We start from the raw sequence: 26,615 nt of genomic DNA on the forward strand, positions 1-26,615 counted from the left end.
ATATTTATTTCTTAAATCGATAGTAAACACGCTTTTATATCATTTTCTTTTTAAATAAAATATGCTAAGTAATTTAATACTTAATAAACTTGACGAATGACTTTCATATCAAGACTTATCTTCAACTTTAAAGTCAATAGATGAAAGTACATTTCCCTAACCTAATAATGTTATTTCAATTTTAGCACTAGATCAAAATTAGTAGTACTATAATATAATTCATAATTTTCTTTGCTTATATATGGTTCTATAAAAATGAGATTGATTTTGATGATTTTTGGCAATTTAATTAAGGGTTTTTATATAAGAAAAAAGAGAGGAGGATAGATTGGTCAATACACATAAATTGGTGGAGTTTCACTATGAGTTCTTATTTGTATTGATTTGTAGCTGGTTTTGAATTTCGTCGGCAAATGAGTCCACGTGGCAATATGTGTGCTGATTCATCATGTTCATACAAAGACATTTGATGAGATCAATGGCTGATTATAAAATTAATAAAATATTTTAAAAATATTTTAGAAATTTATTGACCTAATGGCTGATTATAAAATTAATAAAATATTTTAAAAATATTTTAGAAATTTATTGACCTTGAAACGATGACTGATTATAAAATTAATAAAATATTTTAAAAATATTTTAGAAAGTTATTGACCTTTGAAACGTGGTAAGTCCACTTTACCATTTACATTAAGATTTTCAACATTCTCATATGAAGTAAAATAGAAGTGCAGTGTTGACTTTGCCATAATTCAGCTAAAATTTTGTCTATATTTCGATATTAATCATACATATCAATTAATTATGATTAAATATTTTTTTAAAAAAATATATAGAATACACATATCATGTTTATTAATTAAGGTACACTTCGAATAATTTTTTATTTTTGCTAATAAGAATCTAAACGTCAAATCAATTAAATTTATATTTTAGATTATTTTTTAGTAATTTGTACTTATTCTTTCAAAATTATAGACACATCTCTATCTCGACCTGTCACCTCCAAGCCCTACTTCTCACCTTCATAATATTTTGCTAAATGACATATAAATATTTTGTTTATTTACCAAATAAAAGTAATTTAAGAACTCATTTATTTTATCGGAAAAAAAAAACATTTTTACTCGTGCCAAACACACCCTTAAATGATACTCAACCTTTATCGTTTCAACAATCGGTCAAATTGAATTTGTTTCTATGAATTTCTAAACCAGCAGAAAAGGATAAAACTTTTTATTTTTAAAGTTGATTTCATTTCTATTTTTTTACATTAATATAGTAGATCAATAAGGCACAAGAATAGCTGACTTGGGGTAAAAATTTGACCTTCATCACCTTTTTGCTTTCTTGATAATTCAAAATCATAATTTTAAGGTTGAAAGTGCGGGATTTAAAAGGATATCAAAATGACTGAGGTCTCCTCTGATCAAACTTGTCACACTCTACTTATCTATTATAATTTACATCTCTTATATGGTTCACAAACTATTGTACAAAAATAGATTACCTAATGTGCATCCGAAGAATAACAATTGCAGATAGTCCTAAAATATAATAAAAAAGTACTAGTTCGATATATTAATATTCATTTTCATGCCAAATTTCAAAATATTAATCATTCATATAACTTATAAGATACTTTATTTTTCCACAAAAATTAGCTTGTCATCCTAATTAAGTTTTCCGCAAGCTAACATTATAAAAACAAATATTGACGCATCTAATTAATCGTAGTGCACTTGGTCTTTGCTACCAATAAAGTTAATTATTTTATATCAAATTAACACAAGTGAAAAATGACATTTTTTGAAATTTTGAAACCATCTATTAAACAAGTCTCCATCTGAATGGACCATCATGTAATTTAAAAATCCTTATGGAAGGGAAAAGAAAATGAAATTGTTTCATATAATATTGTTAAGTTAATAATTAAAAAAGAGTTAATTATATTAAAATACAACTAATGTAATTATTAGTCAATTTAAATGGGACTAGTCTAGTGAAGTGAATAATTTTTCTTATTATTCCTTAGCATCCAATTGAAAAAGAGAGCGTTGTCGGTGAGAAAACGATACCCAAACTCCAAAGGCAAATTACTAGTAGTTATCCATTTATATGATATTTTTAGTTCCTCCGTCTAATATTAATTGATCATCTTACTAAAAATAGTTATTTCGATATTAATGGTTCATCTTGCTGAATTAAAAAAAAATATTAATTAAATTTTTCTATATTATCTTTGTAATTAATTCTTTTTGAAAGTATTCACATTTGTTCGTATAATCTCAAAAAAAAAATTAAGGAGTGAATTAGTAAAATTGTCTCTTAATTTGTGTAAAAAAGAAAATGATAAAATAAAAATTTTCTAGTTAAAATACGAAAAATACTTTAGAAAATCTTTTTTTTTTAGTTTGAGCATTATCAATTTGAACTCTATGACTAGTTGGTGGTGTTTGAACTTTATGAATATTTAGTGTTTGAAACTTTGACAAGTTTTTTTAAAAAAATTGTGAAAAAATTAAATTTCATGGATCATTTTTGGAGTTTGCATTAATAGAGATTTAAAGTTTACGAATTGATCAAGAAATTTTGCTCATCAATCTTCAAATTTCAACATCATCTGCTGGAATTATTCCATGTTTTAAGTAGAAATAGCTTGTACAAATTTAATTTTCTCATTAAATATTGGGTAATAGCTACTTTTAATTTTTACTCCCTCCATTCATGTTTAATTGTCATTGTTTGACTTGGCATCCCATTAAAAACAATTATTGATATTTGTATTTTATCACACTATCTCTATATTAATTAGTAATGTTTAGTATTGAGTTTTGAAAATTGATATGGAGAATAATATTTAATGTTAGGGGTAAGACATGGAAAAAATAATTATTTTGTTTTGATATGACAAAAGTGACAAGAAAAATGAAAATTTATTTTAGAAATAAGTGACAAGTAAAAGTGAACGAAATATTTTAAATGGCTAAACTTTGACCGTTAGCTCAAAACTAACTATCCAACCTAATTCTTAAGGAAATTGGAAAAGTATTGGTCCATTAATTATTGACGTGGACATGGGTTGTTTGCACCTACACCCATATTTTGCAAAATGGAATTTAACTTGTGAAGTCTTCATGGTCTAAGACTCTGCATTTTGGTGGTTCATGGCTTAAATAATGAAAAATTTACTTATTTATACAAATAATGATACGGTTTTCATATTAATATAACTTGTATTGATACATATTGATATAGCATGTATTGATGTATATAGACAACCTTCATATGTATTGATACAACCTATATTGATACATTTGAAATGCGATCTCCATAGTGATACGTATTGATACAACTTGTATTCGTCGAGTATAACTTGTTTCTAGTATCTCTCTTCTCTCTATCCAAAACCACACTAACATTTTTCCTCTTTCTCCTAATCTTGTTCACCTTTGTCCTCTCCATTATAGTCTTTTTGTATAGAATGCAACATATGTATCAAATTGTATTCGTTGATACAAGTTGTATCCGTCAAATACAATTATGTATTAATTAGCATTCCTCCTCTCCCCTCTCTCCAAACTCTCGCTCGCTTCTCTCCGCTCTCAAATTGTTATGATGAATTATAATTAGATAAACTATAGCTACTAATGATCATTATGATCCAAACTGTATAACATATTTATGAAAGTTTCTCTTAAATAATCAGCTACTCCTTTTCTATGCTGATAAATAAGTAAAGCAAATTGCCATATTCATCCGGAAAGAACCGTTTAAAGTTGTAATAGCGATAGTATATGTAAAAATATTGTTATATAATGCTATCAAATGCGAAATGTTAGAATTGGATCGAATATACACTATTTTCATGGAAATGCATCTATCGATCTAATTAATGAAAGCCCATAAGCCTCATTTGTCATGAGTTATAAAATAGCAAAGTGAATCAGTGTGGAGAAACTACTTCCAAAGGAAGAAAGGTAATCGAAAAACAATACTACATTCGTCCACTTTTAATTGTCATGGTTTCTTTTTTTTTAGAATCAAACTATAAGAACTTTGACTAACTTGTTACAATATTTTTTTTTCATCATATTGATTGATATGAGAAAAATTGCAATTTATAGTACTTTTTCGTATAATTTTTGTATATCTAATTTTTTTGTTTAAAATATCAAATTAATGTAATTTAATTTAATTTTGAAAATTAATTAAATTGATTTTCGAAAAACCGCAACATACAAATAAAAGTGGAGGAAAGAAGTATGTATTATGTAATCTTGACAGCTCACTACTTAAAAACTAGGGATGGCAATGGGGCGGGGCGGGTTGAGCTTCAACCCGCACCGCATAGTTAAAAAATTTGATTTCAATCCGCCCCGCATAAACCCGCCCATGTAGAAAATATTATTTTTCAGCATAATTTTATTCATTTTAATTAGTATATGATTTACTAATTATCGGCTATTACAAAATTAAAATGTGATTAAACAAAAATTTAATACCTCAAAAGTTGTAAAGTTTTTAACAACATTTCAAACATATCAGAAAGAAACTAACATTATTATATTATTAAAGTTAGGATGAAATCATACATTGATATTCTACAAAGACTAAAACTTAATTATAATAAACTTGACTAATAAATCTCTAAATCCACACCATTTATTATTTAGTTAAGTCACACCAAATTGTGAATTAAAAAAACTTCTATTTTTATGCATTATTTTGAGCCATCTCTAATTTTGCTTTGTTAATTAATTTATAATTAATATTTTCATAAGAATACAATTTTAGCTCTGATAATCATTGGTCATTTTGAAACAGAAACTTTCAGATTTTAAATTTGAGATAGTCAATTGTAATTTTCTTATTTAATCTAAAAAAATGGAATAGAAATTTTAAGGGGAGATCTTATTTTTTTGGTATAAAAAAGAAAGTTTTGCTTAATATGTTTAATATTCTTATAATTTGCATGCTAAATGTGTAAAGTTTAGCCTTCAATTGTAGGCTAATAATATAGTGCGAAAATGAAATTATTGTACCCGCCCGCACCCGCAAAAAAATTAAGTATTTTGATATAGACCCACCCCGCCCTGCATCTGTTCAAACCCGCCCTACCCCACATCCGCCCCATTTCATTGTCATCCCTACTTAAAAACGCTAAAAATCGACTGCAAAAATTGAGGAACTAAATTGATGGATAAAATTGAGGGATTTCGTCAGCTTGTAAATATTTTTTCTCAAAATATTTTTTCGTATGTCACCTATTATTCGCATAAAATACATTGAAACTATAAATAATAGGAGTAATTATTTTTTTGAAAAAGAAAATCGATCAATATCTATCAGTTAATTTAGCACAATTTCTTTGAAAAAAAGTCTAATTATATTCGTATTTTTTCATTTATTTTTTTCAAAATCAATGTCAATTTTAAAGCACAAAACTGTCGTTGAAAAATATAAATAATAACACAAGATAATACAAATAACACAAGTATTTGATCAAATAACCCGAATTATTTAGTAATAGAATTGTTCAATGTCATGGTACATAAGGGTTTGGTTCCAAATTGCCGCTTTTCATTTATTTTTTTTAGACTCCCATCGTTTTTTATAAAATCGACAAGAATCCCTTAGTTTTTTCTATTTTATTTTATACCAATTTTTTCAATATATAATTTGATATTTATACATTTTATACAACTAACCAAGACATTCCATTGATTTTTTAAAATCCACTCATTATTTTTCAAATCTGCCGGGTTTTTACTTGATTTTAGGTCATAACCAACTAACGTCAATCGGCATTTCACATTTTTTTTTAAATAGTGTCAATTAATTATAGTACTCCTATGTCTTTTTTTAATCGGTAAAAAAACACATTTCTATGTTTAATAATAATTTGATTTAAAATACTTATTTTATTCTTAATAAAATGATTTCTAACAACATAAATATATATAACTTATTGCAGACCACAAGTTTCAAAAATCTATCTTTCGTTCTTATATTAATTAACTCATATAAATTAGGCCGGAGGAAGTAATATTTACAAATGCCGAGGAAAGCCGAAAACAAGGATGACCTTTTGTGTCTGTAAATGTGCTGAAGCAAACATATCTACAGTGCCAACCTAATTGCCTTATCCTCATTTTCCACTTTACTCATAATTCTTTTCTGGAATCATTCAATACATCTTATTTTTTTTCATTTATTCAAACTTACATACTATTGCATCGTATAGTTGGTATAGTATTTGAATTTTTAACCTAATAGTCGCGTGTTCAAATCCTGCAATATTTTATGCATCGTCGCATTTAAAGATGAATCTTCAATTTTTTGATTCTTTTATCGTTGTGAATCACTTGGATAAACGTAGTAATTCGTGAAAGGAGAGTAACATAATGTAAAAAAACTAGTAGATATATGGTGAACCTAAGGCACATTCTTTAAGACTTACATATATGGTAATAATATTAATTCCTAGGTCGGCGCAGAAGTGCATTTCGGCCTTCCACTTGTAATTTATGATGTACAGACTATACTATAGCTGTACCTAATATTCGAAAAATTAAATCACATGTATGCGCCGACATATTATATATGTTCCATCCAACATTTTAGAAATTTCGAATAGATTAGGTGTGTTTTTTGAATTTATCAGTAATAATTTCGAAATTATTATCACTTTTTATTTTTTTATTTTGATAGTTTAGATTTGCTACCAACTCGATCTAGACCTATTTACATGATTAATTAATCTTCTTCCATATGGCATTTTGTTTTCTTCTTGTGGCAATTTTAATTCTCCAGGCAAATGACTATATTGTTAATTCCGTAACGATTAAATGGTGCATAACACAACTAATATGTGATAAAAGTACTCTTCTAGTTTTAAAATAATTGATACATATTTTTAGTTTGTCCAAACACCCTTAAAAAAGTACTCACTCCGAATAAGTAAAATGTATTTTTATTAATTTATCTTTCATAAATATTTTGAAAACAAGGTAATCTGTTAATAATTATGTAAAAAATGGAATAATATCATTAATGTTTTCTTGATTATACTATGAAATATCACTTTTCTTTTAAATAAAATTAAGAAAATAATTAAAAACACACTTATTTTGAAATAAAAAAAATATTAGCGGAGATTGATTTTGTGCATAAAAAGAATTAAGAGTTAGGAATTAGGTCATTTTTATTGATGAGTCGTGTGAAAAAGTTACGAAGAAATAAGAAAGGTCGGTCCGCCTCTGTCGACCCACCAAAATAAATTAGTAAAAATATGCTATCTGTCAATGGAAATTGAGACATGCTTGCCAACAATCAAACAAAATCTAAGCTTTTACTCTAATTTTATAACCCCTCAATATTCAAAACTATCAAATATATTTTTTGAGTTTCATTAGATACAAAGAAAATCTCCCCTTTCTATCATTTCATTGCTAAATATCACTCAATTTCTTTAATAAACTCGATTTATTAGAAATCAATATATCATGGAAATTAGAAATTGTGGTGGAGTGGTAATTAATCTACTACAAAAATAACATTTAACGGCAATAAATATATACATTAACAAAGAGTGATAAAGCCTTTACCGACATTAGTTAATTGTCATTGGATCCAATGTCCCTATAGGCTTAGGGACATTTACAAAGAGCGCTAAATGCCGCTAAAAATACATTTTTAGTGGCAATTAAGCTATTGCCGTTAATTAGTTGCGGCGCTAAAGATCATTTTTGATGTAGTATAAATACTCTGTCATCTTTAATCATAGGTCTTGGGCTTGAGTCTTTTTCAGCACAAAGCCGCCTTTAGGACTTCCCGGTGTGAATTGATCCGGATATAGTCAGGCTCCAATGTGGATGTCGGGCACCGGGTGGAAAACCAAAAAAAAATAATCGATTTAAGCTTGACCACCATGCCATGAGCTATCAAATTAGTCCTTTCTTATTTTTATAATTGTGATGTTTAGATGGCAAGTATAATTGTGATGTTTAGATTAGCTTGCCATCTTGATTAATTTTATGGAGTACTTCTACTTTCCACCGATATATATACCGGGCAACTATATCCTTACAAGTGTTTAAACAGGAAAATAAGGTAGCAAAATAACAATGGACAAAGTACATTCAATAATGAAGAAAGGAAGTTGACCTTCCAAGAGTTAAAAAGGAACATAAAACACTTGAGAATCATAAAATCAAACTAAATTAACTTGTAGAGTATGTTGCTTTCTTTTGCAAAAGAATTGCCATCCTCCCAAGTAATTAGCATCTAATAATCTCAGGATCCTGTATGAACACGAGATGTTTTGTGCACTGGACTTCCTCCACGTAGAACTAAAATCCAAACCATACAAAAGACAAGAAGGGAAAACTAATAGTAGTGAAATGATCTTTTTTACTTTGGTGTAGAACCCAAAAATCCAAGCTGATAAGCCAAAACATCCACATGATCTTCCTCATTTTCTCCTTCAAGTAAATTGATCTCATCTTCAATATTTTCATTCAACAAACCCTCCCAAAATCCTTCATGATCAATAGATTTATTCTCAATATTATAGTCTTCTTCAAAATTGATTGTGTTCTCACTTGGTCCTCCTTGCATGCTCATACCAAGTGATGTCTCCAATTCAAGATCATCAAATCCATTCATTTCACCATAATAATATTCATGAGGTTCCATCTTTATATTGAAATTTTCATCACTATTATTAACACTATGGTCTAATTCTCCAACAATATTACTAGGACCTTGATGATGATCAATTTGCCTCCTTCTCTTATTCCTAATTTCTTCTTCAAGTTCCTTCCTTCTTTCCTTTTGTTGCATCATTTGCTCCAAAAACCTTGGATTTTGCATTGCTTTAGCCAAGAAATTCATCATTTGTTGTTGCTTTGCTTCTGTCCTCTTAAGCTTTTCTTCCATTGATTTGATGTGTGATTTTGTAGTTTGTTGATGTTGTTTAAGCTCTACCAATTCCATCATCAAATCTTTCTTCTCACGCCTTAATCGATCAATTTCTCCATCTATCTCAAGCTTTCCCAATTCAATATAAGAGTCTATACCTTGATTTGAACCTTGTCCAGGATGGAAATTACTTGTTTTTCTCCTTCTAATTGTTTTCAAGAGATGCCTTTGCCCCCTCAAGAAACCTTCATGAGCAAACTCCCATTGGTCTGGATTAACCTTCCTAAATCCCTACATGATAATTCACATTGCTAGTAATATTTATCTATTAGGGAAGAGAAAGAAAAGCAATCATAATAGGATTTAACTTATATATATTGATCATAGTAGAGGTAATTTTTATATTATTGAATTGTTACTATCGTTATCTTTTAGCTGACATGATAGTATAAAAAGTCTTTTACATAAATTGTCGGGTATAATAGTTAAACTCATAATGTAATTGTCTTTGTGCATTCATACAAGAAATATTGTTAGGAGAAACTACATAAACTAATGAAATGTTGTTGCTGGACAGAAGTTAATTGGAATTGGCTCATGAGTTGTGGTAATGTTAACTATACATAAGAAAATGTACATTTTTTTTTGTTTATAAGTGAAGATTTCACTTCCTTGATTAGAGATTGAGTTGTAGATACATGTGTATAAGTTCTCCAAACTTCTATGTCTTTCCATTTTAAAGTCAAATTTGATTTATTATTTCTCCACAATATATACTTTAAACAAAAGAAACAAATCTAGTGCAAGTTGCCAATAAAGGGAAAAAAGAATCTAGTGCAAGTTGCAATTTCAAAATTCAAAGTATTCACTAGAAGCTTCACAAACATGAGAAAACTCTAGAGCACTATAAATATCAACAATTATATAGTATATATCATTATGTAAAACACATCAAGTTTTTGTCTTTCTTGTTCCCTTTATATATATAAGTATTTTGTGTGCTAGCTCATATATACTATTTTTGAGTTGGCTAGAGAATTTAAAATAATGCTTACATAAGTATTGAGCTGCCTGACAAAGCTTGAGAAATTGCTATGCTTGAAGTACCTTGGAAGAAGATTCATGGCAAAAGTTTGAGGATCCCAAACAATGAAACTATTATTACCTATACTCCAAGAAACAACATTATTGGTGTTTTGATCATCCACAAACTCATAAGTCTTTGTTAGAAATGGTGGAGGTCCATTCTCATGAAGCCCCTCCATTGGTTGAGGAATCCACATACTAGGCTCATTAGATCTAGGAAACTCTTCTTTTATTGGGACACCAAAATTAGGATCCATATAAATCTTGATCTAACAAGGGGTATACTAGAAAGTTAAATCTTGAATAAAGGAAAATATGTTTAATTAATGTGTTTTGAAAGTTCAAAGAGAGTGTTGTTAGCTAACTACAACATCTTTGGGAGATTTAGGGTTTGGGAGTGAGGAGAATCAAGATTTAGATGAAAATGAGAGAAAGAGTTAATTTTCCAAGAAAATGGAGGATATAGAGAAGTAAAAAGAGTTTGTAAAATTAGATTTGGATTTAGATTTGGAGGAGAAGGAGATGGATTATTAATATGTTGTATTAATGGAGGTCAAGAGTGAGAGAGAAGAGAGAGATGTTAGGTCATAGTTTGATGAATATAGGTTTTGAAAATAATAATAATAGTTTATGGTATGGTCCTTAGATATTTTTAGTACCTTTTTGCTTTTTTTAATATGGAGTAACCCTTTTGGGAAGGTCTTGGTAGGAGGAGAGTTTATTTGTTCATTGAACCTAAAATGGTAGATAAAACTTGTGTACTAATTTAAATTCTTTATAATTAGTTTGCATCTTTCTCTTTCTGGTCAAAAGTAGTAATAAAAAATTATAACATTTTGAATTGTCTCAAATTCCTTTTTATGGTTGCTTGCTTGGATTCTAAATTTGACCTAGAATGAAGAGGTACCTTAAACTTGTATATTTGTTTTGTGAACTTATTGAATTAGGATTGAGAAAAATTAGGTGTTTTATTCATAAATTAGGTCGAGACAAAATGGACAGATTAATAGATATAAACGGTCTAGTTTTCAATTTAATAAGTCAAACAACGATTGCTTCACTTATTATTTTGATATTACTTAAGTCAAAAAATTTAAATAGTAAAGTGATTTTAGTTCAAATTTTTATTTTTGTCAAAAAGGTTGTACATGAAACAATAGTTGGAGGGAAATGATCAAAGAAGTCATGATATTTTCAATTCTATTATACTCAACATCCAAAATTTTCTTAAAAGTCTAGTATTTAATAATTCTTGACAGGAGGAAATTGTAACTTATTATGATTTCTTCTTTGTTAAGCTCTTTGCATAAAAAAATTACTTTTCCAAATCAACCTTGCTTCTTTACAAAATTAACTATTGCACTAAATTATAAGATTAAGTTGTGTTTGGTACGAAGAAAAATATTTTCTTTAATATAATTTAGTGATTTTAAAATTTCGTTTAAGACATTTGATAGACAAACAAAAAATTATTATCACAAGAATATCTATATTGTCATCCTGAAAAATATTATGGGTATAGGGTGAGGTGGCATGGGGTGGTCCGGGGAGAGGAAGGGGGAGTGATCGAGAGGAGACGCTGAGGAATTGAAATGTTATTTATAAAACTTGTTTTCTCTATTTATTTTTCTAGTTTTTAATTAATAACCTTATTTTTTTAGAAAAAAATATCTTGAGCAATCAAATCGAAATAACAAACGTCAACTTTGAGGTGTAATTGTTATGGGTGTCCAAGCGTGTTTTTGAGTTTAGGTAACTTACTTCATTTTAATCCAAAATAAATTAATAGGAAAAACTCTGACATTAATATTTTCCATAAATAAAAAGGCAATATTGGAGGGCATATATAATATGAATTCATTAATGTAACCTTCATAAATGCAGCTAATTAAAACATTTCTTTATTCCTTTATCACTATTTTTTTTCCTTTTTAGCCAAACAGTGAATAAAATTCCAGAGATTTCTGGAGCTAGTTATTCATCTGGACCCCAGAAAAAAAAAACAACATTTAACTGGAAATTTTGTTCTCTTATGATATTATTACATATATCTTTTTCCTTGTCTTTTCACAAAATGGGCCACTTGCAGATTTTTAGGTAGTGGATATGGGAAATTTGGCCTGCGGAAATCAAAATTTCAGATGCAGTAATATGGTAAATACTAATGTTGGTAAAGACTTTAATGTGAATATTTATTATCGTTAAAAATTATTGTGTAAGAAACTATCAATATTAAAATTGCGAGTACCAGGGGTGTAGCTATGTTATAGTCAGGGTGTCCAATCGGACACCCTTCGTCAGTAAATAACTTCATATATATAAGTAAAATGATATACGAAGTGATTAAATAACATATCCTGGACACTCTTAACAGAACAAGGTGGTGTAGTCTAGTAATGTTAGATGTCTTGAAAAAGCATGTGCTTAGTATGCCACATGTTCAAATCTTACTAGCAATTTCACTTTTTTAAAATAATCTTTTTAAAATTTATGATTCTGCCACTAACGAGTACCTACTCAAAATAAGAAGGTATAGAAATTAGGGATGGAAAAAGATGAAGTTTTTGTTTTTGACAGAATATTATATCTTATGAAAATATATTGTAGTAAAATGTTGGTTGGAAATATCTTGCATATGTCCCAAAAGTAAGGGAAATATCTTGGACACTGGACATTACTATATTATATATGTGCTAAATCAAAATAAAGTTTGAATTGACAGGTGCTACTTTACGTTATTTTATATTATTAAAGGGTCCACTATTTTGATTGCAAACATCTAGAACTTGCATTTAGCAAATGATTATTTTTGCCTACTTTATAATATAGTATAATAATATAAAATATAAATATAATATATTGGAAGAAACAAATTACTCATAAAATTTTCATATTATTTCAATTGACGTGGTTCTTTTCTTTCCATTAATAACTCTAGAAACAATTGGGATTACAAGTTAATATGGTGGCAAATAATTTTAAGAAGGGTTTAGATATTATTGTTTGGTGTATTTACATTTTGCTTCTTTTTCTTTTAGGGAAAATGGATAAATGTACTTCTGAACTATCGTAAATGATATACAAATAACCTTCATCATACTTTTGAGACTTTGGTGCCCCTATCGTCCAAACACTAGAACATATTTTCCCTTCACTCTAACGAAAGACCAAATAGGGACATGTGACACAATCCTATGGAAGGACCTGATTTGACCAATTAATTAAATCCAAATTTTAAAAATCCACCCATATCCACTTAACCCACCCATATAACCCATCCAAAAACCTAAAAAAATCCCCAATTCCTCACACATAAGCTCACACAAACAAACCGAATAACCAAAAAATATGAACCTATCCACAATTTCTTGCTTTCTACGAATATTATGTTTAGTAACAAAAAAATAAAATAAAAATTAATATGTCTACTTATATTAATCCAGAAAGAACAAAAGGTGAGGACAGCAAAGGAAATAAAAATCAAATGTTGATCAAAAGTGTAATAATAATCATTAGTCAAATTGATATAGAAAGTGCTAGTATTGCTAGTTGTTATGGACACGGCCCCAAAGCCCATAATTGGTCTTAGGTCCATATGAATGGTCGTATAAAAATTTCCTCTCGGTTACATTCCTTTCCTTTTTCGGATATATCTCTCCTATTGCGTAATGTATCATTCACAATTTATAAGCTATGTATCCGCAAGTTCCTGATGTATCCGAAATTCTATAACTTTAAAGAATTTTTGTAATTTGAAAAAAAATAAAGATAGAATGTAGTTAAGTATTACGATTTATCTTCTGAGTTACGTAATATCAAATTTCAAATGTTGTCTTATATAAATATGGATTATATCCAATTTATTCTTTTTTGCCTTTCTCTTCTTTTTTTTTTAATATGAAATTAGCCTTAAAGTGTTTGTGCTTCTCATCTTCATAAATTTATTAATATGAAAGATTGCCAGTCCTCCATCCATTAAATTATTTAACTCTCGGATCAAAAGTGTCAAATTTATGTTATGAGATTGAGGATACAATATTTTTCAATAAAAAATGCTATTAAATAATCTATTTGATACATATCTAAACTAGGTAAGATCTAATGAAAAGAAAAGTGTTATAAACAATGACGAATAATTATAATCTAACACGCTATTTTAGACAAGAATATGATTATGTATGCAAAAATCCTACAGCTTTAACAAATTTTATATGATAAACCCATATTTTAAATTTAATAAATTAAATGTTAAGAACTTTAAATTGTTGAAACTTGAAAGTATCTAATTTAACTCTTTAATCAATATACAATTTAAGCCAATAATTTTATTTATTTTTCCCTGATAACTAAACCAAGAAAACCTTGACAGGTGTTAACAACATTACAACATCCACCAATCCAAAGATTTGATGGGAAGTGACACACCTAATTGTCTGCAGAAAAAAAATTAATATCAAACTTTATTTGATGGGAGTACCAATTAATATCACTTTTCATTTTTCCATTTTGCACGGTACTTCAAAAATCATATTTAAGAAGATGATTTTATTAACTCATTTCTTAAATTTTTTTTGGAATTATTTATAAATAAATGTGAACACTAATAAAAAGAATTACTAGTTGCAAGGGTAATATAGAAAAAAATTAATTAAATACTTCTTGATTTAGTAAGATGATAAACTAATATGAAATAACTATATTTAATATAATTATCAACTAATATGAGACAGAGAAAGTAGTATTATTTTTGCTAAATTAAAATTCCAGTTGAAAGTTAATGAATCGAGTTACCTTGCAACTTAAATTTCACTTTAAAAAAAAAAAAGACTAGAATTTTCCGATTGAAAATCGAGTTACTTTTATTTATTCAGATAATTTTTAACATTTCAAGACATTACAAAAAAAGTCGAATTACAAACGCATGATAATATCGTTCATGCCCCATTTGTTGGCTGATGAATGAAACAACAACAACAACAAAGTCTCGCCTACTAGACAAAACCATGCCCCATTTTTAACTGATACACGAAATAACAATAAAAATAACTATGCCTCAGTCTCAAACTAGTAGAGACGGCGACAAAGGGTAAGTCCATCACCAATTGAAAGTTGAGACATTTCAATTCTAGGATCATTAGCTAAAAAAGTGTTGATCTCTCTGACAGCTCCCCTCAATGCCTTTAAGCCTGGTGGCATAGGATCATTCTCTGAAAGTGCAACTGTTCCATACCATAAAGTGTTATCATAGCCAAGTACTCCTCCAACTTTCACCAATTTTAGTACAATCTCATGGTATTTCAAATAGTTCTCCTTATCAGCATCAATGAATATGAAATCAAATGTCCCTTCTTCTTTCTCCTGTTTTTAATGTTAAGACATTCAACATTGATTAGCACACATAACAAAAATGGGAAAATTATGTAGAATAGCAAACATTTAGCGTATATTAGGTACTATAGCTATAGTTTAAGAAAATTGTAATTCACGCCTACCGTTTCCTCAATTTATGTGATTCACCTGATTTGTATAAATTCAGAATTTGTATAATTTGGTTTCTAATTGTATAAATTGAGAATTTTGTATATGCTTACCCTTGCTATTTGTATACGATTTATGAAAAATTCATAATAAATTACCCTATTTGTATATTGGCAAGCAAAATATACAAACGGAGTTCTGAAAAATTCCTAAATATATAAATACAGAATTTTTATATAAGCACAATATACAAACAGACAAAAATATACAAATCACAGTTTCTATAGCAAACAAAACTATAGCTATGGAGCGCAATCATCGCAACTATAGCTATAGAGTCTTATTATGTCTATTATGTTTGCTATTTCTAAAATTTTCTTTAAAAAAATCCAATAGGAAGAGATCTAATTAATAGATTATACATCATCCATCGCGAACCAACTTTAGGCCTTAAATAATATACATATTTAGAAACTACATGAAAAAAATATAGTCCTATGTATATAATTTATGATTATTTTTTTAAAAAAATATTCGAAAAAAGGTATGAAGCCATACGTTGAGGAGTTTTTCAAGAACAGGAAAGGCCTGTGATTGAATAAATTGAATCTTATGCTCCACACCAGCCTTCTTAATAAATGGCAATCCAACTTCATATGCATCTTTGTCTGGATCAATTGCTATTACCTGTGTATCAATACAAACAAGTTTTAATAATTTGCAAGATACTGGTAAAAACATATCTAAACTATCATTTTTTCGCAGTTTCATATTGTAACTGTCAATTGTTCCTTTTTCCTACCTAAACTATCACCAACTTTATATTAAAACATACTTCAGCTATCAGTTGTTCTCTTTTTAGTACATCAACGATACTGATAGTTCATGAAGTAGGGAAGAATTGGTAGTTGATATGTGTTTTATTACCTAGATGATGCTCGTTTAGATAAGAAAAGGGAACAACTGACGATAATTGGAATATGAAACTCAGCGGAAAAAAAATGATATTTCAAATGTGTTTTTGACAATTAACTCTTAATATGCGGATGATGTGATTATGATACTCACTTTCCCATCTTCAGGCAAAGCAAGAGCTGTAACTAGAAGAGAGTAACCAGTGAAAACTCCAATCTCCATTGTCTTCTTGGCATTCATGATCTTTAGAAGCATTGAAAGAAATTGGCCTTCATCTTGAGGCACACCCATCAAGCTCCTGTATGTAAAAATAATAGTCGACAAATGTATATATGTTGTATATTAAGAATGAATATACATATTCAATGTATATATTTAGGAGTTTTCACAACCCCTAACCACTGGACTAAATCTTTAACTTGTGTTAAGAGGTGTTAATACTTATATATATATATTTATTAAATCAAAAGTTGACTTCTATACCAATATAATTTTTCGAAGACACCCCTGACTAAGGGTGGGTCTGCCCCTACAATAATTTTTTTTTTACACTAATCATCAAAGTTATCTATAGCCTATAAGCGTTAAAATTAAGAAATGTATCATAGGTATAATTCAACCTAAAAGCTAGTTCAAAAGATTAAAATTATTCAAGCCATATTAAAAAACTACTTATTCCCTTCACCATCGATGTGCGACTTCTTCATTAAATTATTACTTATTGTTTGTCCTGAAAATTACCTATAATTACTTTATAAGTTTAGTCATGCATATAAAATATTTTTATACCCTTTAATGCAAAAAAAATTAAATTCATAATGCAAACATTCCATGGAGTTAATAAGATCCAAAAATTGGGACTTACACTATTTTATACTTATCGAATGAGGCTTGTCTGAGTTCTTTTAGTTGCTCATGCTCTCTTGGATAAACACTGGTTTCCAAAATATACTGCAATCAAATGTGAAAAAATAACATGTTAGAAAATCAGGATAACATTGGTTTTATAGGCTATTTATATTTTCTTTTTTAAATTTTGCGCTTGTTTACGAGATATCTTCATTTTTACACCTAATGAAATCAGAAAAAACCATTTTTATCCATTTAATTTGTAAATTAAATGGTCAAAAGATCTCATTTCCTCGAAATTTAGTTATATTATAGCTATATTTATAGAGGTGATAAACGAATGTAATGAGTCAAATTTAGAAGGTCCAACAGGCTAAGTTAATAAATGGGCTAAAAACCTAACCTGCTCAAAGTTTGTTTGGATCAATATGAATCGGGTCAAAATGGATTTTTAAATAAATAAGGGAAAATTTCATAAATGACTAATGTTTAGAGCAAACTAATTAGAAATCTATATAGTTGGGGTATTTATCATTCATAGTCAGAGGAGAGAGGCGAACAAGATTATTGAGAAAGAGCACAACTAGAGGTGGAGTGGGTGAGAGAGGAGAGATGCTATAGATACAAACTATATTCAACGAATTCAGATTGTATCAACGAATACAATTGATACAAGTTGTATCACTTATATTCATTTAATCTTATATTCATTCGTGATACATAAATAGAAAATTACATTTGATATGAGTACTTTCCTCCTTTTTTTGGCTTTGCACAATTGATACAATCGAAAGAATAATGTCTATGTTTTGCAGTATTTTATAAAATATAGAGAGAGGCGGGCGAAATTGCGAGAGAGTAGGAAACTGACCTTCTTGAGGGCTTCACTTCGCAGAATAGTGCCATGTCCACTTTTTTCTGCCATTGATTTAATATAAAGTCCTCAAAGATTCTAAGAAGAAAAAAAAAAGGTCATCATTCTCGATTATATATATATTATTAATTCTTTTTTATATATAATACACTATCAAAATCATTTAAAAGATATCTACAATTATCCTTATAAAAAGTGAGATTTTATAATCTTAAATAAGATAAATTATATGATATAATAAGTAATGTGAACAATGGTGTGATTAAGATCCCTTCATCGTTATTCCGTTAATTAAAAATCTTAAATTCTAGCTCTTTAGAATAAATAAGACAAGTTTGTTAGGAGCATTGTCTCTAAAAATGCACTCTACAATTACACGAATTCAAATTCAATCAATCCCTAAATTTGGGGGGGGGGGGGGGGATTTGGTTAATTTCCTACAATATATATATTTTTTAAAACAATAGTACCTTAAAAATACTACATAGAAACACTAGTGTAATCTCATAATTCAGTATTAATTATTAAATAGATAAGACTAATATAAAAAAAAATTGTATAAGAGGAAAATCTTACCAAAAGTGGAGTGCTAAATGAGCTTATCTAGAAGAAAAAAAACAGATACTTCTTATAGGAAAAAAAAAAAAGGATGGGAGAGAGAAGTTATTTATTTTATTATAAGATAAGAAAAAGATTGGGGAACTGAGTGGTGGTTGCCAAGCACGCAGTCTTCGTACTTGCCGGTCAACAACCTAACTTGTCTAGTTTACGATAGTGAATGAAATTATTATTTTTTTAATAAAATATTTCAATTGAGTTCTGAATATATGAAAAAATTATTAGTAAGAAATATTATCTCAAATAAATCTACTCAATGTGAATCGAGATTAATTAAACTTCAATGTAAATATCAAAAACTGGTTAGCTTTTTGGTGACCACCTTATTGGTAAGTTTACTAACCATGCCGAAACAATAAAGGAGAGGTATTAAAAAATCTTTTGATTATTCCGAATGAGTCCTTATCTGATGTATTAGGACGTAATTAGGGGTGACAAATGATTGGATTGGATCGGATTTGGATGGATTGAATATGGATTGAGCAAAAATGGTTTGGATTACAATCTGTCCCCCGGGCACCCTCAACCCTTCCCCCCCCACCTTCCACCAACCGACCCCTAAATATTTTTGTTTTCCAAAAAAAATATATATATATTTTTTCAAAACAAATTTTTTTTTTACCCCCCACCCCCACCTTCCACCAACCAACCCCTAAATTTTTTTGTTTTTCAAAAATAAAATAAAATCTGTTTTTTCAAAAAATAAATAAATTTACCCCCTCCCCTGACACCTCCCACTCCCCAGGGCACCCCCTTCCACCAAGCTACCCCTAAATTTTTTTGTTTTCCAAAAATAAACAAAAAAATATGTTTTTTCAATTAAGTTTGAAAATTAATTGAATTTTTGAAAATTAATATTAATTTTTTTATTTCTTAGCACAATTAAGAATTTTAAGTGGAAGTGAAAACTAAGTGATCTATTATGGATCAATATGAATATCCATATTTAACCCATTTTGACCATATTTGTAGAGACTCTTAAAATAACTTGAAGCTCATATTTAACCAATTAAAATATAAGTGATCCAAGTCATTAAATATGCGCAAAATGGACTCATTTCATTAATATGGGTTGAAATTACCACCCCTAGACGTAATGTGTCGTGACATGTGTGTCTTGTATCAACATATGTAATGTGTTGAGACATCAGACATGTGTCTTGTATATATCAACAAAGGTAATGTATTAAAAAGCGACGTATCGAATGTTGAGTGATGTATCCGAAACCAGAACACGATGTATCGGAAGGTGGGGTAATGTGTCCGAAATCTTCAAATTTTAAGGAATTTTTGTAATTTGACATTAATTATTACCTATCGTTATCTTTTAAGTGAGATAATAATATAAAAAATCTTTTACATAAATTGTTGAGGGTATAATAATTAAATTCATAATAAAATTGTCTTCGTGTATTCATACAATAAATATAGGTAGGAGAAACTAAATACACTAATGAAGTGTTGTTGCTGGACAGATGGTAATTAGAATTGGCTCATGAGTTGTGGAAGAGTACTATATATATCAACAGAGGCGGAAACGGGCGGGTGTACGTAGACCCGTTAATTTCAAAAAGGTCTAAAAATATACTTCATTTATTTTTTGGTCTAAAAATTCCCTTATATTCATATTTTTGGTCTAAAAATATCCTTCCATTAACTTTTTTGGCTCATTTATGCTCTTGAAACTAATAACCCTCTCTTTAGTTATTTACTTTTTAAAAAATGTCAGGTATTGTATCATCTTCAACTTTATCATCAATATTGGTTTTTTCAGTGCTATCCACAATTTCTTCTAAACTCTCGACTTCTGAACATATATCATTTTCACCAATTCAATAGGTTATTAACATTTATTTTATTGCGGTAACCTAGATCATTGATCATGACCTCAAGTTCATCAACAGGAGCGGACCCACATGGGTTCCAGGGGGTTCGGCAAAAAATTACATGTATATATATAGGGTAAATTTTATGTATTTATGTGGATATATATATTTTGAACTCCCTCAATGACAAAGAGAAACTTATAGCCCAGTGGCAGGTCCCCTTAAAATTAAGCTCCATGTCGAGGGTTCACATCCCTTTGTTAGCATTTTGTTTTTTTCTTTCTTAGTTTCAGTTTTTTTTTTTAAAAAAAAAGTTTCAGTTCCTTTTTTCACGTTTTTTATTTTATAAAACATGCTAAAAGTGTGGTTTTAAACCCAAAAAAATTTAAGGATCCGCCACTAAAACTATATACTACTACTTCCTTAAAATTTTGTTTTGTTGGCTTATTTACACGTTTATACTTTTATTTTTCAAAACCCCTGAACGAAAATTCTGGGTCTGCCACTGTTCATCAATGACATTTTCACAACTGGGTTCATTCAAATTCTCTGAGATTTCATCCCCAGCGAATTTTGAGGTGTCATTTTGGTTACAATACTAGTTTAAGGTTACGAGAGAGAAGTATTAATTAATTGTTGAGAGATTTGTGGAAGGTAAATAAGGAAATTAAGGAATGAAGTTTTATTTAATATTGGAACGTGGATTGTTCTTTTTTTAATTTACGATTTTTATTTTATTTTGTTTTGTAAAAATACTATTCTTATGTAGGTGAAAAGTCAAACTATTGTTATATATGAGTTATTTAGGTACTTATATACTTAAGTTTTTTACCCTTTTCAAATAGTAGGAAATTTTAGAAAATATGATAAAATAAATTGCGTATTTAAGTAAAATTTTAGAAAATTGCGTAGGCAAAATATATATCCTACAAATATTTGTATATAATTACATAGGGGTAGTGGGAATGGACTACATGAGGTAGAGTGAAGATAAAATGTGTTAGAGGATTGTAATGTCACAAGCAAAATGGAAGGAATGTTGTTGTGAAACTTATTTTCCCTACTACGTTAAGAAACTAGTTTTCCTTAAAATAAAAAAAAATTAAAAAAATTGGCCAATCGAACATGAAAAAATTATTTTCCTCCATACCAAACACATACAACCAACAAAAAAGAAATTGCAACTAAATTACAAACATAATTAGGATAGATTGGACCACTTGACAAGAACAAAGTACCTAAAATCACATAATAAATTCCACTTGCATATAAACATTCAATCTCCCATAGGGGGGATTTATTCAGTGCCAGGATACAACATTCAACATGCAGAGTAAGGCATACATCAAGAACAGCAAAGCCACCATATGGTAATATTTATTACAATCTAGTAAGATTTCAAGTTCTTCGCCTATAGCTGATTTAAGCAGCAGCATTAACAGCACGGCCAGCGCCATCTGTGTGAACAAACGTCTCAACATATTCTTGCCTGCATGTAAAAAGAAGTTCATTAGTTTCCACGCTCAAAGATCGTATCTGGTTATCCAACTAAAACAAGTGACTAGATAGTATAGCGAGGGTCTAGAGATAAACCTTGCAGGGAGATGATCATGTGGACGATTGTATGGAGTCCAAATTGGGTCACCAACAAAGAGACGCATTGCCTACACAAACCATTACTCTAATCAAATATACCGTGCAAGAAGTGCAATCGAGCACAAGTGCCAAAAACGTGTCTCCAAAGGAGGCAACGATGAAAATGTTACAGCAGTAACTACATATTTTCATGTATGCTTTTGGGAAGTACCTTAATGTAGTTGCTTGAATCAAGCGTGAATCGGTGATAGATTCCAGCAGGAAGAACAATCATTCCACCTTTCTTTACCCAGACACGAATCCAGCTCTCATTCACATCGCGGACATCAAAATAACCTACACCCCAGAAGTATTTACTTAGCAACAGTAGTAGGAAGGTGGAATAGCAAAATCCAATCAATAAACTGCAATCGTACCACTTCCTGCAACAGCGTAGCGGATCTCCTCATCAGTGTGCAGGTGTTCTTCAAAAAAGTTCTTGATTTTCTCCTCGTAATTCGGTAGTTTCTCAGGGCAAACTTCACAGAAATCCTGAAGAACCCATAAAACTTCAGTACTCATAAATAATAAAAAAGGGACAAACTTGTATCCATATATTGATGAAAGGTCTCAGTTTTGTAACTTTAACATACAATGTATGAATATCCACGATCTTCCCGAATTTTCTTCAACTCCTCATCAGTCTCATAATTGTCAGCATCAAGTCTCCAGCTAAGCACTCCAAGTTCTGAAATTTTCACATAGTAATTAAGAAGGAAATACGAAGGCAGGACAAATCTAGCAATCAACTTGTAACTACACTTAAGGTTGGTTCATTATTTTAATCCTTGTTCATCATATGATTAAGGACACGATTAGAATTTGGACATATGATAATACATCCTATCAATGTGGGATTCTCATCCACCAAAGGCAACATAAAAAAGATTTTCACCTATTCAATTTCTAACCCCAAAATACCAAGAGGGTTAACAACAAATTAGATTATCAGTATTAACTGAAAAGTTATTTACCTACTGAACCAGAATTTACAAATGTGGAGATCCTTATTCAGAGAATCCCAAAACTTATCGGGAAGTATTAAAGGGAAGATAAACTGCCTTGAAACTAGCAATTTCTTTTTGTGTGGGAGGTGAAGGGGGATTTTCTATTCCTCATAGATAATTTTTATGTATATAATGCTTATCCTGATCTTTACCAGCCAGCTTGTCAAGAGACACAAATTCCTTTGGCTCACGGTGATGAGGAAGCCTCTGGTCCTCATCGCTGTCATCCATGTACCATGCCTGTATGACATCCTCTCTTGGATCCTGCAGGAATTGAAAAAACAAAAACAGCATGTGAATAATTCTCCATTTCCTTCTCCAACCCACCAATTTTATGGTAATCTATATTTATATACTTTGTTTTTATGTGTAAGGATTCATTCAAAAACAGCATTATAATCATTCTTCTCTTTGCAAATGTAGATGGGCAAGTAACTCCAACAAAGTAACCAATCATATATGATTAACATGTTAAATGAAAAGCCCAAAAGGTATAACCACATGTATTGATAGTAACATCGTAATAGTAAAAGTATACAGTTAAGCTTCGCGACCCTAACCCTGAACCAGAAAAAGGAGGCAAGGAAAAATTTGGCGAGCGTAAACTCAACTAATCTTTGTTCTCCATTTAAAATAAGATTGCCTAAGAATGCTTTGATGCATTTTGTTTTTCGTTGTTGGTGTCTATTGTAAAAAAGTATTACAAGTTCTTCATTGGCGAAACTTGAGAGGAGCTAACTCTATTAGAATAAATGCAAAATCACAACCAGTTACTTCTACTGAGCAAAGTAATTATCATGTCCTTCAGATTGTGCGTCAGTGTTCTATTCAAGTTCAGACAGATTTCATATGAGATAGGCTTTCTGGTTCTTCAAGGTTTCTCATCTTGAGAGACGCCTAAAAATTATACTTCTTGTATGCTTTTTGTGACAAATCCGAAAAATCTAAAACATCTAGCGGAGAAAAAATAGCATCAAACAAAAGCCGAAGCAAAATTAACTACTAGAAAGTTCATTTGAAGTTATTAATCATCATAATGTTTCCACTCTGCAAGGCCATCTGATTGTAGTTTGAGTCTCTAGTCGGTACGAGACCTCAGATTCATGCCTCAAAGAGAGGGGAAGGTAGTGGCGTTATGGGGCCAATCCTTAGGACCAACCGCAGCCCTTGAAACTCGGGGATAATGGGCCTGTCCCTCTACCTTCTCCACTTAAATACCAGGCTTAGTTCGCATGGCTTAAGGCTCAAACTTGTGACATAAGCCACAACTCCCTCATCAACCTTTGCCACATGAACTAAGCCCTGGGGGATTATTTAGTACTTCCTCCCCAGTTTGAGTTCAATAAATTCACATTCTACTCTATTGTATGGACAGGGAAGATCATCATTTTAAGAAACCATAGCTTCACCCAAGGCAACAACCAAATGATCAAGTAATAGGGCAATACAAACATCAATAGAACCACAAGAAGCCAATATTAGTCTGCCAACCCTCGTACAACCATAAATTTCCGAACCCCTTTTGTCCAGAACTTGTATCATTTTTTTAGTGTCTGTTGCGACAGTTTACTTGGATGGTTCACCTTTCAGCAAGGCAGTTTTCACAGCAAAAGTTGTCTATATTCAGTAAAGGGGTTTGCAACAAACGCAATAGAAGTCAATCCAAAAATAGATAATATTTTTAAATTTTATAGTCAATATCCCCATGATGCACTAGTGTGATTTCATGGACATTACAGATATTGCAAAAAACCACTATATTTGCAAAAAATAACAAATCAGTTTGGGATTAATTTTCTAATCACCCACATCTTATTATAAGATCCTGCTCGTTCATAAATTGATATACTTCCATTTACTTCTTCATGGAAGTACATCTAATTTTGCTTTGTTTATCTATCTCCTTTTACCAGAACTCCTTTGTTGATCCATAATGACTTCCATCTAGTACAATAAAATAGAAAATAGAATGCTTTTCAACTTTCCTATAGTCAAGATTGTTTTTTTTTTAACAATAAAATAGATAATAGAATAGCTTTCAACTTTCCTATAGTCAACATTGTTTATCTTTACAATAAAATATATAATAAGAGTAGTTCTCAACTTTCCTATAGTCACACTGTTTATTTTTAGCAATTAAACAAAACTCCTTGAGTACAGAGGTCGAGGAAAGCTGTTAAATGTCGGTTTTTGATTCAAAGTTTGAGTAATTAGTTTGGATTTTTGATTCAACGTTTGTGTAATTACTTAATCATATCACTCTTCCTAGAAAGTGGGTGTAGTTTTCAGGTGCTGTTTAGGTGTAATCGTTTGGTTTGTCTATGGTCATTTCACATTTATTACAAAAAAACTAAACTCCTTGAGTCGCGTCAACTCCAGATTTGCTCCATTGAAAACACCTCCTTCCCCAATAGCAACATCGTCTATGTCTATCCATAAGCACAATATATGCCTAGCAAACTATAACTTTTTTGTCCACAGAATAAACAATTGCAAGCCAGACAACTTGAATACCATAAAATATTTCATAAAATGGAAAAACAAAAGCTTTTCCTTGAGCCAAGGGTCTATCAGAACCAACCTCTAAGGTAGGGGTAACGTCTGCGTCTGCGTACACTCTATCCTCTCTAGAACTCACTTTGTCGGACTACACTAGGTATGTTATCGTAAAATAGAAAAAGGAAACTTAAAAAATCATTAGCTAAGGGTAAGTTGGGTATATCAAACATGATACAAAATCCAAATAGAAAACAGAACTGATCAAACCCTTTACAGAATCCAAAAAATCAAAATTAAGCAAAGAAAGACAACTCCACTTGCAAAATCCCACCTTTATTATGTGTATGCACAAACAAAAAACGAATATATTTATAAATGCGTATCAAATAAGCAAAAAATTCAAACAGTACACAATCAAAACCCTTTACACAATCCAAAAATCAAGCTACCAATCAATCATATACTTTTATAACAAATCTAATTTCCCAGTAAAGATCGGAACTTTAATAAACATCATAAAAAACTACACAACACCCAAAAACTTAAAACTATCATAGAAAACGAAAATTCAATTCAAAAGCAGATCAAACTACTTCCCAGGAAAAACAAATACCATAAAATTCAAGAAAAATCAATACCCACAAAGAAAAAATTAATGAAAATTACGCAAATTCAGAATATAAAGATTGTAAATTAGTAAAATTACATACCTTTGCAATGGAACCCATTTTTGTTTTTGCTTATTTTTTTCTCAATTTCAGAGAGCTAAAAAAAAGGTTATAATGTGAGTTATTTAGGACAGAGAAAATAATAGAACCCTCCTTAAATCTGGGTCTCACGTTTTTCTTACGTATAGTTTGTGAAAAGACTAAATTAACCTTTCTGTTTACTCATCGAAAT

The 26,615-nt window shown here is 29.8% G+C and overlaps 3 protein-coding genes across 3 annotated transcripts; all 3 read right to left on the reverse strand.

Annotated features, from left to right (window-relative positions):
* Positions 1 to 8,418: 8,418 nt before the first annotated feature.
* On the reverse strand, positions 8,419 to 10,346 carry LOC125839437 (heat stress transcription factor A-6b-like). The gene is made up of 2 exons (XM_049518410.1): positions 9,984 to 10,346; positions 8,419 to 9,219 (listed from the first exon to the last, which is right to left on the reverse strand). The coding sequence occupies exons 1-2, from the start codon at positions 10,269 to 10,271 to the stop codon at positions 8,419 to 8,421; spliced, it is 1,089 nt and encodes a 362-aa protein (XP_049374367.1). The 5' UTR covers positions 10,272 to 10,346.
* Positions 10,347 to 14,864: 4,518 nt separating this feature from the next.
* LOC125839554 (flavonoid 3',5'-methyltransferase-like) lies at positions 14,865 to 18,234 on the reverse strand. Its single transcript, XM_049518541.1, has 5 exons — positions 18,128 to 18,234; positions 17,273 to 17,358; positions 16,561 to 16,705; positions 16,051 to 16,179; positions 14,865 to 15,372 (listed from the first exon to the last, which is right to left on the reverse strand). Exons 1-5 carry the CDS (start codon positions 18,179 to 18,181, stop codon positions 15,079 to 15,081), a joined length of 708 nt encoding a protein of 235 aa, XP_049374498.1. The 5' UTR covers positions 18,182 to 18,234; the 3' UTR covers positions 14,865 to 15,078.
* Positions 18,235 to 21,794: 3,560 nt separating this feature from the next.
* Positions 21,795 to 26,517, reverse strand: LOC125839577 (acireductone dioxygenase 2). Its single transcript, XM_049518565.1, has 7 exons — positions 26,426 to 26,517; positions 23,369 to 23,480; positions 22,803 to 22,897; positions 22,587 to 22,701; positions 22,382 to 22,506; positions 22,168 to 22,238; positions 21,795 to 22,063 (listed from the first exon to the last, which is right to left on the reverse strand). Exons 1-7 carry the CDS (start codon positions 26,441 to 26,443, stop codon positions 21,997 to 21,999), a joined length of 603 nt encoding a protein of 200 aa, XP_049374522.1. The 5' UTR covers positions 26,444 to 26,517; the 3' UTR covers positions 21,795 to 21,996.
* Positions 26,518 to 26,615: the final 98 nt, after the last annotated feature.

Source organism: Solanum verrucosum, unplaced genomic scaffold (genome assembly GCF_900185275.1).
Source record: "Solanum verrucosum unplaced genomic scaffold, falcon-dt-bn FXZP01000306.1, whole genome shotgun sequence".
NCBI classification, from domain to species: domain Eukaryota; kingdom Viridiplantae; phylum Streptophyta; class Magnoliopsida; order Solanales; family Solanaceae; genus Solanum; species Solanum verrucosum.